Here is a 12,139-nt window from a genome sequence, read left to right as displayed (position 1 = left end):
CCGTCCTCCCCAGTGGAGATAGCTCGCTGGCTATTGAGCTGCTGCTGCTGCTGCTGCTGTGTTTAACACAATCCATCCTCTTCCAAACCCCCGTCAATGCTTTGTGTCGGATACAGCTGTAGTGGCCAACAACCAGTAGGGGGGTGTCGTGCAGAGCCGAGTCATGCCACCGCCCGCTGGACCCCCTGTGGAGATGTGAAGGAGCTGTGAAAAGCGAGGGAACGCTGAGGCATGAATAGAGAGGGGATACCCTCACACTGTGTGTGTGTGTGTGTGTGTGTGTGTGTCAACTGCTACTTGGCTTACAGTGCCTCGGAGTCAGAGACATGCAGAAACACTTACTCAGCAGGGGCATTCTGAGATTAATGATGTACAGATGCGTCTCCGTAAAGTAGAATATCATCAAAATGTTTTGTGCTTCAGGGTTTCAGTTAAAAAAACTGAGACTTGTATAGATCTGACACGCAATGATAAATGTATAATCTGTTTATTTCTGCTAATTTTAATTATTACGTTTTGCAGCAAAGACAAACGTATCGTTTTTGAAAAATGTTTATATTCCTTCACACTGATAAATTTGTTTGTTTTAAAAGCAGAAAGGCTATGATATGTCAATATTATGTTCCGCACCATCACAAAAGAAATTGCTGACCTAATAGTTGTCCTGCAAACAGTCCACTGAATTTCTTTTTGTCCTACAGAACAGTAGGCTTTTACCAGCATATTAATGGAAGGTTAAGTGGAAGGAAAAACTGAAATTTAAAACAGAGAATTAAGAGGATTATGAAGCAAATCCTTTCAATCCCCCAATCAAGAATTGTGTGTACACTGCACAGCATACTGACATATCTTTCAGTAGGCTGACATGTTGAATTGAAAACCCTTTTTATTGATTTTTATATATTATTATGACGTCTCCATGAGCTGTAAGCTGTAATCATAAAATTTTACCAAAATGGATGCTTAACATATATCAGTCAATGTGTGATAAATCTATCGAATTTCAGCTTCACTTTAGGAACTGAATTGCTGAAATGACTGGACTTTTCAGGGATATTCTAAGTTGCTGAGATGCTTTTGTTCGGCTGCGTCTGTCGATCACCATGTGGCCGTGTTGGTCTTGGATTTGATGGCGCTTGATCTAACAGGATCTGTCTTCCCAGGTGACGTTGGTGCATCAAGAGTATGAGGAGAAGATCAAGGGTCTGATGCCGGCGGATCTCAGGAAGGAGCTGGAAGACACCATCACCTCCCTGAAAGCTCAGGTGAGAACTTTTGGTGAAAATAAATAGAAGTTAAAATACAGGAAGGATTTTTATTATTATTATTATTGTTATTATTATTATTATTATTATTATTATTATTATTATTATTATTATTATTATTTTAATGGCCATTCTGCTTTTTTTAATGTCTGCTTTCACGCATTGCATCACTTTCTCTAGCAACAGATCGGTCGCTTTAACTTTAAAAGATTTTATTTATTTATTCTACTGTTTTTTTGTTTTAGAAGTTTAGCCCCTCAATATCTTGAGACATTTGTTTCTCTAGTTTTTATTCCCTAAATATTTTTCTCTGGGTGACAGATCCATGTTTTTTCTATTTAAGCTTGATTACAGAGTCATTACATATGCACGACGTGCCCTAATTTACAGCTTGTTGTGTTACCCATATTTTTACCGCTGTCCTTTAATGGTGTTTAAAAGAAAACTTTACCTATCAGTACATTCTGTTATTTGTGTTAGCAGTATGTTCTTTCTTTGCTGGAAACAGGATTTGTCTGAAAAATAGGTCTAATAAATTCATACATTATAAATTTATGAAACGCAAAGTACTGTGCAGACGTTTTAAGCTCTGCAACTTTATGCTCTTGCTTGCCAGTGCACTGCAGTTTCTTATTGTTATTAAGATAGTCTTGATCTCCAAGCTTTCTGGAAGCCCTCAGTTATTTTTCTCCCATCATATTGTTTGGTCCGTGTGGGATTTAATAAATCAGGATTGTAGATATGTGAGGATTAAGGAACATGTGTCTGGCTCCTAAATGTTCATTTATAACAGTTGAGCAGAATCATTCTAAGAAAAAAGGAAAAAAAAATCAGCACGAACCTGGCAGGAAATATCTCTAATTCAATATTTGGATATTCTTGTTGCTTCTATAACAATACGAGTTAGATTAAGTGAGAACAAAATTAGTTTTGTTAAATGTTTTCTAGTCGCTAAAGATTCGGTTTATTGTCGTCCTTCTGTCACTTTTAAAACTCCAGAGTTGAAGCGCTGAGTCGCTCCGTTCGCACCGTGTCCTCTCCTCTCTCCTCCTTCCTGTCAAACTACTGTTCAATAATGTCATCAGGTAGAGTTATGAAATCCCGCCACAAACGCTGCGTCTAGCTGCTTCTCGTAGCAGCGCTTGTACTGATCAGAGATCAGCTAGTCAGGACCGTGACGTGTTCATACACACTACATCTTAAAGAGTAAAAGGTGGTAAAAAGCGTTTGCAAAGGTCACATTGATGCTGACATGAACAATTTAACTTTTGTTTTCAAACCGCGTTATAATCATCTATGAATAGAGAATCAAACATTTACTCGGTGAGATGTTTAGAGTGTGACGTGCGTTTCTCTGTAGGTCGACTGAAAAAAATATAGATTTGAACCACAATTAATTAAAATGTAGATGTAAGATGAATTTATCTGATAATAGTTTCACTTATTTTATGTTATACACTCAATTTGAGCATTTTTGTTATCGTCAATCACCACAATTCAACAAAACACTAGACCAGTAAGAGGAATTAAGCTATGGCAATGGTTATTGGCCCAAAATGGAAGAATGTTGTTACTCTGTATGTAATGGAGAGATAAACCGGTAATAAAACCACCTGAATTTTTTATTTTTTTATTTTTTTGTCAAATTGAGGGATTTGGAGATAACCCAAGTATTTGCACAGAGCTATAAATGAAGTGAAATCTCTCCCTTTTCTATAGTTTTTTTTTTTTAGAGCACTGAGCTGGTTTAACCTGCGGACCCCTTCTCGGTGTTTACACTGTAAATAATTTTGTTAATAAGAGTTTCAGGGTAAAAAGGGCTCGTGTTCAACCCTCCCTTGTTTCAATGCATCTCCCTGGATCTCATTTCAGCACACAGAACCACAGCACTGTGATCAGAAATGTTTATAAACTGTAATCCGTGACCAGAGCGGCCTCTCGTCTCATTGACAGCGTTTCGGGTTCTTACACATTAACATGGATTGTTTTTGGATAGAGGGAGGAGAAAAAAAACAGGTACGGAGAGTTTTGTTTTGGGTTTTTTTGTGCCCCACGAGGATTGCAACCACATTTTGGTAGAGTTTTGCATATATTTTAAATGAAACGCTAGAATTGGAGCTGAGGTCTCCCCCACAGAAAGGAATGCACCTTCGGCTCCAGTACGCTAGTCCCAGAACAATACGGATTGTTCTGGAGCTGTGATTATTCTGCCAGGCGCTGGATGCCAAGTAAATGTAGATGGGGGTTTATTTTCACTCCACCAAAAAGCAGCACTTCATAAATAAACTTACAATTTGTAGCCAAACAAAAGAGCCGCGCTGCCTCCTCTCACAGCGTCCAATTCTGGCCCGTAATGTGCCCTGTTGTCCCAATGTGCCTTAACCCTGCTGCCCTGATCTCCTGACCCCTCGGCCCCGGCTGTCTTGACCCCTGGACTTAACAAGCAGCCTTTTCTTTCACTCTCCTCCGTTGCGCTACCCAACACCAGCCAAAAGCACAACCTGGCTCACACCAGCCGGTCTCCTGCTTCCTCCTTTCTGTTTACACCCACAGTTATTTCCAGCACCATTTCGCGGCACCATGTTTTACATTGTGTGTGTGTGTGTGTGTGTGCTGTAGGTCGGCTTCCTCCAGAAGACGGCCTCCTTGCTGCAGGAAGACCTGGATGCCTGCCGCAACAGGAGGTATGGAGTGTTTGTTTGCAGCTTTGTGTATAGATTTGTAAAGTATCTTAGATTATTCTGTGTTTCACTCTTTCCTATGAGAAGGGCTTTGTTTTCCTGATGATGCATCTAAGAGGTAAGAAGGTCTAAATATGAGGATACACACCATCTTGCCAAAGTCGCCTCGCTTGCTGGATCTTGCTGAACACACGCTGTGCTTCACCACAGCATCATAAGAGGAGATGATACCAGTATGTTCGTAGAAGAAGAAAACTGAAAAATATTCAAATGTATTAGCACTAGCCAAAAACATGCAGCTGATATCCTAAAGGTTTTGTTAATTATAACTTTTCCAAATAGGGAACACAAACGTTGTTTTTGGTACCACGTTTCAAACCTGAGTACACAGACTTTATAACATTGAACATTTAGCATTGAAAGCTTCCATTTTGGTCTCATCTGACCAGATCAGTCTTCGGCCATTTGTAAAACACCAGGCTTCATTTTCCTCCCACTTCACAAGAACGTGCTCCTCTGTGTGGCTCTGTCGCAAAAAAAAAAAACAACAAAAAAAAACTAATCAATCGCACTGAAGTTTGTGGTTGTAATGTGATAAAAGGCAAAAACATTTCAAGTTGTTCAAACCCTTTTGCAAGTCATTGTGCACTTTTGGTTCGTTTGGGTGTGTGCTGTCAAAGTAAGGAGAAGAAAACGTGTTACTTTGCTCATTCTGAGGCATTTGTTTCCATTTTGATCTTCTTCAGCAGCAATGCTTCTTTTATGTTCTCTTCTTTTCACAGGTAACAGCATGAAGCTCAGACACTCCGGGACGTGAAGGACGATGCCGGCCAACAGAAGTGAGCATTGTAGTTCCCTCTCATCCTTCACTCCACCGGACCGGTCATTCTGAAGTTTGTTTATCTCATTTTACTTTAACGTTGATTAAATGTAGCATTTCGATGTCCTCATCCAGCTAAAGTGTCCATTTCTGTCTTTTTATCAGCTGCCTGACTTTCTCATGAAAATGTTCATATTTTTATAAATTCATCATTTGTAATAAAAGACTTTGTCTCTCCTTGTTTTGTTTTATTTTGACTGTTTTTTCCCCCCATCCCTCGGTGGGTTTTGTTCATCGTCTTTAATCAGCCCCTCCATCCGAGTAAGTCTTGCTGTTCTCTTTGACCACAGTGTGTATCTTAACCAAGATTAGGCTACAGCAAGAGTCCTTGAATTCCCATCGCCCCCCTCCCTCATGATTTGACACCGTGTCTCTGGCCAACCCCTGGTTTGGAGAGCGGAGAGCAGCCAGGGGTTTGTGGTCGGCTCGGATAACGTGCTCTGTAAGTAGATTGTTTGGACCTCAGGTTAAGGCTGCAGCCACAGGCCTTGATGTTTCTGTTCCAGCCAACGCTTTGTGTTTTATCCGCCATCCCACTCAGAGATTCACACGTTAAATCTCTCAGCCTCCTCCAAAAAGCGCCAGGAATTTATAGGTTTTTAATAACAGGCGCATATGATGGAGCATTGTAATAATCTGCTATCAGGTTGTGGATAATGTCGACGAGGAATGCAGGGGCTTGAATACTGATCATTTTCGAAGCATCCTGATATTTATTTTCCCTCCCTTGAATAAAATTTAAAGATGTTATTACATCCCTGGATCCGTTTTGATTTCAGAGGCCTCCACACTTATTTGCATTGGAATTGCTTTCTTTTCACGCCCACACTTCACGTGTTCCCATTGTCCGTGACCTGCTCTGCCGTCTCCAAAGCAAACATGTTTCCTCTCTCCGTATTTATTTGATGTGCTGATTTCTGCTGCTCATGCAGAGAGGAGAAGAATAGAAGAAGAAGAAAAAAAAAAGCACAGAGAGAGAGAGCGAGAGAGAGAAGCCTGTCAGACCAACATCTGAGAAGCCTGAGTTTAGTCATTCAGGGCAAAGAAAACTGTTTTCTTTGTAGACTCTGTTGTTTCTGCAGAAGGTGCAGAGGAGTCATTACTATTGCAGCGTTACATCCAAGCTGCATGCTCATTTATATACATCTAAAGGCAAGCATGCAATGTTTTTTTATATGTGCTGCCTTAGTGGCTGTGCAGTGCTGCGAGTAAAAGCCTCCGTGTGCTTCAATCACACCTGGTTGTTTTAACAAGTTGCAAAACCAGAGAGGCTCTGCTGTGGACTTTGTCTGAAGAAGAAGGGAGAAAAGGGGATGCATCAGTGCCTCTTCTTCCCTTTGTCCAGATTTTGATCAGAGACACAAAAATATGGGGGCTGTCCTTTTGCACATGTACAGTGTCTTGCAGTGTTATTCATTCCGTTTGAACTTTTTCTCACTTTGCTGTGCTGCAGCCACAGTCATCAGTGTTTGTCTCTAGTCGCTTTGCACTGAAGCTACTAGCATGGTTTCCTGCCAGATTGCCAAGACGTTGTAAATTCCATCAACTCTATCCAGTTCCCTTATCTCTGCTAAATTAAAGCATGCCCACAGCATAATGCTGCCCACACCGTGTTCAATTATATTTCCAGTGGTAGCCCCGTCCCCACACCCCCACAACCACCAGAGATGTGCATCATGGCCAAAATAGCTTAATTTTGGGTTCATTTGACATCAACACATTCTTTCACCTGTGCTGTTAAGTTAAAATTTACGAAGCAAAGCAGAATCGACCCACAAATAAACAGAAAAGGCCCTGGTTCTTGATGGAACGTTGCCTTTGATACCAAAAAATAAATATGATCCTCAGTATCCACGGCAGCAGATTTGTCATCTGGGCTCCATGCACCAGAACGTCTGGAAAAGGTTATTCCTTCATGGAAGCAACAACATAAGGTCAAGAGAGTTAAATCAGAAATATTATAAGGGTTTAAATGTCAAAAGAGCACTGAGTTTAAGTAAAGCTGTGGTTTGAGAAATCAAATATTTGAAAAGACATCCCATTTTTAATCAAAGCTAGCGTGTCTCAATAGTAAAGAGCACCTTGTGCTAAATTTGCCTGTCTACTCCGCCATCAGCAGACGAGACAAACACTTTGTTAGAAACTTTCAGACCCATTAAGGTCTACAGCTGCTGATAGCGGAGATCTAAAACTGTTTTCTTTGGCTTATTAGGCAAACTCCTGCTTTGCTCATTGACACCCAAACAGGATTCAGTCGTAACCTCTCCTTTAATCTGTGACATAGTTTCACTCTAATTGATTGTCTACCGCCAAAATTACCTCCATAATTGTGCTTGTGTAAATACAAGCCTTGAATGTCATTTCCACAGAGCCGCCACGGCCCCATTAAGGATCAAAGCCTTCGCTTCCTCTCCGTTATCTCCACATCAGACAGCGGACTGTTGTCCAAAGGCCGTCAGCGAGCTCCAAAGGTCTGCACTCATCTACTGTTCTCTCACTTTTCACGGTGCTAAAATTTAACAGCGCTTGGAGAAACTTTTTCCACATGGTGTTACATTACAGCTACAACCGTAATGTGCTGTATTGGTATTTTATGCGGTGGATCAAAACACAAAAGGTACATGTGGGACGTCTCTGCCGGCTGCCACATCTAGAGACAGAAACTTTGCCCAATCTTCTTCCAAGCTCAGCTAGATTAGATGGGTGGCATCTATGAAGATTTGAGCTTATCTGTATCTTCACTCAAGTAAGAGTAGCACTACTTTAACATGTTCATCCAAGAAGCCGACCAAGAAATGAGAAGTAAAAAGTATTTGGTAAAAATGATACACAAGTACTGATTAACTCAACTTAAGATCTGATTTATTATTTAAAAATGATGTAATCTGATACACAACAATAAGTAATATAAAGTAACATGTAAGTAACGAACACAGACTGAAGAAGCACTCTTGTACCAAATAATTTTTATGAAACCCATTCTTAAGTACCGTAATTTATAAATACATCATCTTCTTGGTCTCCTAATGGCACAAAATGTCGAGTAGATAGGAAATAGCATTAAACGAGCAAAGCTTTTTCATGAACAAGAGGGCTCCCTTTGACATGAGTTTGTGTCTCATGTATTTTTGTGTTTAAAATAAGCTTGTTTTTCATTCAGTGTAGCTACTCGTGACATTTTACTCAAGTAAAAGTAAAAAGTATGGCGGATTAAAACTGCTTCTACAAGTAATTTTTTTTTTTACAAAAAGTTACTTAAGTAAATGTAACTGTGTAAATATTCCTACTTGGCTCTTCTAGTTTCAAATTCTAAATTAGATTTAGGCCCGGACTTTGACTGGACCGTTCTGAAAAACACATATCCTTTGATCCAGATCATTGTCTACCAGCTCTGTTTGTATGTTTATAAATTTTTTTCAGCCTCTAACCGGTTTTCTTCTAGGATTGCCATGTATTTAGTTTAAAAAGTGCTTAGATAGATCTTTGATGCTTGGAACAATGTTTTAGGTCCTAAATTTTCTTTAAATTTCTCCATAGTTTTGTCCCTGACCTATCTATTGAGTTCCTTAGACTTCATGATGCTTCTTGTTCTCTGGTATTCTCTGGAACAGCTGGATTTATGCTGAGAATAAATTACACGCAGAATAACTTGTTTAAATCCATGGGCACTGGTTACCATGGATTTTATTTGGGGGTTTCAGAATACAGGGAGCGGAATAAAAATCCACGTCGCATTTTTCTTGTTCTTAGTTCACTAAGGTTTATGGTTTTAGCACAACAAAAGTTTAATGGATAATTCTGCAGAGCCCTAGAGGTTAGCTTCAAGTTGTGATGCTGGATAATTTTTTTGATTCAGAAAATGTTAAAGTCATGCATGAATTTGAGTCGTAAGTGTGTTTGGATGATAGATGAAGTTTTTCTGAAACATTTAAACCAGAGTTTCATTGATTGTCTTTATCGTAGAGATTATTTGAGGACATACATGAATATGTAGAGCATGGTGAGTTGTTGTTTTTTTTTTTTTTTTAGAGCAATCTCTGCTGCTTCTCCTCTCCTCTTGTAAGGTTTAAACATGTGACGTGTGGATATGTGCGCCTCAGTCCTGTGACAGGCTCCTGGGATTGACTGTACATCAGCAGATGATTGACAAAGTCATCGTTTGCGCGAGCGTGCGTACCTCTGGATCTTTTTATAGAGCTTTTGTTCTGAGTCAGACCCCAGGAAGCCCGTGCTTGGCTGCAGCAACACTGCTCGCATATTTAAAACCTGTTTATTGCCAACACTTCACACACAGCACCCGCTACACATTCCTGTGTCTGTGTCGTCTTCCCTCACGCTTTCTCCGTTTCTGTGTTGTCTCTCTCTTTGTTGACATGGTATTTATGAGGCGTTCTTTTCCCCCCTCTCTCTCTTTTCCCAGTCCTGTCACTCAAACACAACAGGGGCTATGAAACAGCAATGGCTTTGAGTGATCTGAGGACAAGTGGGTTAGAGGCTATACAGACTCTGTGAAGAAGGCGCAGCAGGTTGTGTTTTTGTGACTGTGGCAGAAATCCGCCATCAGATGATGTGGGCTGAGCAGAGGGACAGAGGCGTTCAAGACAGTGTGGGAGGTTTGTCTGCATCTCTGACCCTCTGTCTATGTCTTTTTTATTTATCGTACTCAGTGTCTGCTTCTAATGTGGCTGTGGAGACGCAGACCACAGGGACATCCATCCATCCTAATGAAAGCTGCAAATGCTTCTGTCTGTTTGTTCTTAGCCAGACCTTGAAAGCTGATGCAGTTAACCTCGGCCTCTCTGAAACCTCGGTTTGATCAGATACCTTCAGCGCCACCTCGCCGAGCCGCGCTGAGCCACCAAATGTGTCCGTTGCCGATGCTCTGGACTCCCACATAGTCTTGCTGTTTTGCATTTAGATTGAAGAGAAGTTGGTTTTTCGGTTTAAAATGCAAATACAGGATAACTTATGTAAACAAGTGAAAATCTTCTGCTGATTTTCGGCATGAGGTCAGTGACACGATGAAGATATTTTGGGAAAGTGTTTGCACAAGATCTCGCAAACGTATGGTCCAATTTTTTTTTTTTTTTATCATATTGCAATTAATTGTATTGGTATCTTATGTTATAGGCAAACATATAACATGGGACAATATCTACACCAGTGCTGTCCAAAGTTTTTGTAGTGGATGCCGAAACAATCAGATCCTTCACCATTGGTTTGGTCTATTTTGTTTGTCCCTGCCTGTCTACTTTGATACTGGTTGCAGTATTGCTCATTTAATAAAGCTTTATAACAGGGGATTTTATCTTGCAGGCAACAAAGAGTTATATAATTTTTTTATGGAGTTTTTATTCAATTTTCTTTTTACCTACACAGCAATAACATGCGAGATGAAGGAGAAATAGCTTGTTTTCTTTTGCCAAAGACCAAAAAGAAATCCTACGACTGCTAATATCTTACACCACTCCATCTTGTTCACATTTTGTGAAGAACGATGTTGCGCTCATGTGTTCTTCAGAGGTATACGTGTTGGTCCCCAATCAAACTGAGTCTACCGGACTATTGGCTGTGCTGTTTGGTCCATTTTTCAATTAAAGGTTTTGCAAAATTCTTTCAAGGGTCACAAATGGTTCCCTAGAGCCACGATCTGAGCACTCCTAAGATAAATACTTCTTTTGCTTCCAATCCTTCCATAGTGTGTCGCAGTGTTACGTTTCCCCTGCAACGCACAGCATCTAGCCCAAAAAGATTTGTTCTCACTGGACCTGAAAACACTCTTCTGCATGTTTCCTGTGTCTCCTTCCTCAAAGGTATCGTCTTTGTCTTCTCCATGTGTAACTTTACATGGGGCTTCTTGTGTCTTTTTTTTTCTTTAAAGGCCAGACTTGTTAAGTGCATGGGGCAACAGGAAGTATCAAAAAAAGATACAAATCTGGCCTCTGATGTGTGGGCAAGCGAGTTAATCACCTTTCCTAGTTGGAAGGAGGGGGTTAGGAAGAAGGCCAACGGGGTTACCGTGATAGATTAAGGATGAGTGTAGGAGTCCAGGTTAAGACTGATTCAGAGACAAATTGCTGTCCTGTCAATCATGGTAGAACTGGGGCGTCTGGCCTGTGAAGTGCCTGCATGGTGCTTGACTGCGAGCGGTAGAGGAAATAAAAGTCATTACTGTCAGTGTGGAGTGAGCTTCATGGCCCAAACGGGATTAGACAGTGCATCCGACATTGTTTCTATACATTGGTAGACTTAAAAGTCAAGCGCAAAATGGGATTAAAACGAGGGGAAAAAACCAATAAATAACCTTCAACACCCACCAAACCCCCCCTTCTTCTGCTGCCGCCTTTTATTTCTTCTCTGCCTTATTTCCCTACCAATTCCTTTCCTTTTTCATGTCTCATTCGCACTGTCTTCTCTTTCAGCTGTCTCCCTTCCAATTCCATTCTCTTTGACACGTTTATCTTCGTCTTCTTCCATCTTTCACACTCTCATCCCCCATTATCAGAATTTACAGGTGAGGCACCGGCTGCCGCTCGCTCTCACTGCTTTCATGTTTGACCAAAAAAAAAACGAGAAAACATTCTTCTGGGGCCAATTGGCGCCTGAAATCCAACTTCATTCCCCTCAAACTGAACCCTTTCGAAAACAAACCCCCTGCACCACTGGCTCTTTTATTCCCCACTTCTTCCTATTTCAAAACAGCCCCCATAACATACTTGCAAATTGTTGCCCTTCCTTAACTTTTAAGGCTATTATGCACCATGTCCGACTTCAAAGCCTGTCTTAACTCCACACTTTAATTGTATCTTCCCCAACCCGCTGCGTACCATTTGATTCTGCTGACAACAGCACTTCTCTCTCTCTTGTCGCCCCATATTTCTCATGCCAACGTTTTGGTCCTGGCTTAAGTTAACCCATTGCGCCATCACCATCACCATCACAGCTCCTCTCATCAGCTTTAGAGCCGTTTGTCCCCCCTGTTGTTACTCACTTTGAAGACGTAGTCTTCCATTTCCTCTCTCTCAGCAGTCGATTGTCTCCCGGGGTGTGTACACACCAAACAAACTTGAAACAGTAACCCCCTGTCCTGCACTGGCAGACTCCTACTCTTTCTTTATCATCTCTATGAGCAAGCTGACTTCCTCCTCATGGCTCTGGTTGATAATTGCCATAAGCTTCCCTCTTGGTTTCATTTTCCATTGTCCTCCCCCAAATTCTTGGCGCTGGCTCGAGATAAAGGGATGAGCACTTCAAAGGGGTTGCTGCGAAGAGTTTAACCCCCAAGCCGAAAAGGAACAGCACACAATACTGTA

General features: G+C 41.0%; 2 protein-coding genes across 5 annotated transcripts in view; both read left to right on the top strand.

Moving 5' to 3' along the window:
- cep112 (centrosomal protein 112) overlaps positions 1 to 5,007 on the top strand; it is a 107,693-nt gene extending 102,686 nt beyond the window's left edge. For all 4 annotated transcript variants that reach the window (XM_044099957.1, XM_044099956.1, XM_044099959.1 and 1 more), the window contains 3 exons: positions 1,164 to 1,265; positions 3,885 to 3,949; positions 4,729 to 5,007. In XM_044099957.1, the coding sequence (XP_043955892.1) occupies positions 1,164 to 1,265; positions 3,885 to 3,949; positions 4,729 to 4,732 (171 nt within the window). In that variant the 3' untranslated portion in view covers positions 4,733 to 5,007. The remainder of the gene's footprint in view (positions 1 to 1,163; positions 1,266 to 3,884; positions 3,950 to 4,728) is intronic.
- A 1,436-nt stretch (positions 5,008 to 6,443) lies between these two features.
- The window catches only part of LOC122821761 (axin-2-like), a 32,148-nt gene continuing 26,452 nt past the window's right edge, over positions 6,444 to 12,139 (top strand). The window contains exon 1 of the mRNA XM_044099954.1: positions 6,444 to 7,297. Coding sequence (XP_043955889.1) covers positions 7,181 to 7,297 — 117 coding nt within the window. The 5' untranslated portion in view covers positions 6,444 to 7,180. The remainder of the gene's footprint in view (positions 7,298 to 12,139) is intronic.

Source organism: Gambusia affinis, linkage group LG19 (genome assembly GCF_019740435.1).
Source record: "Gambusia affinis linkage group LG19, SWU_Gaff_1.0, whole genome shotgun sequence".
NCBI lineage: Eukaryota > Metazoa > Chordata > Actinopteri > Cyprinodontiformes > Poeciliidae > Gambusia > Gambusia affinis.
Note: the sequence above shows the minus strand (reverse complement) of the source record. Positions and strands in the feature narration are given on the sequence as shown.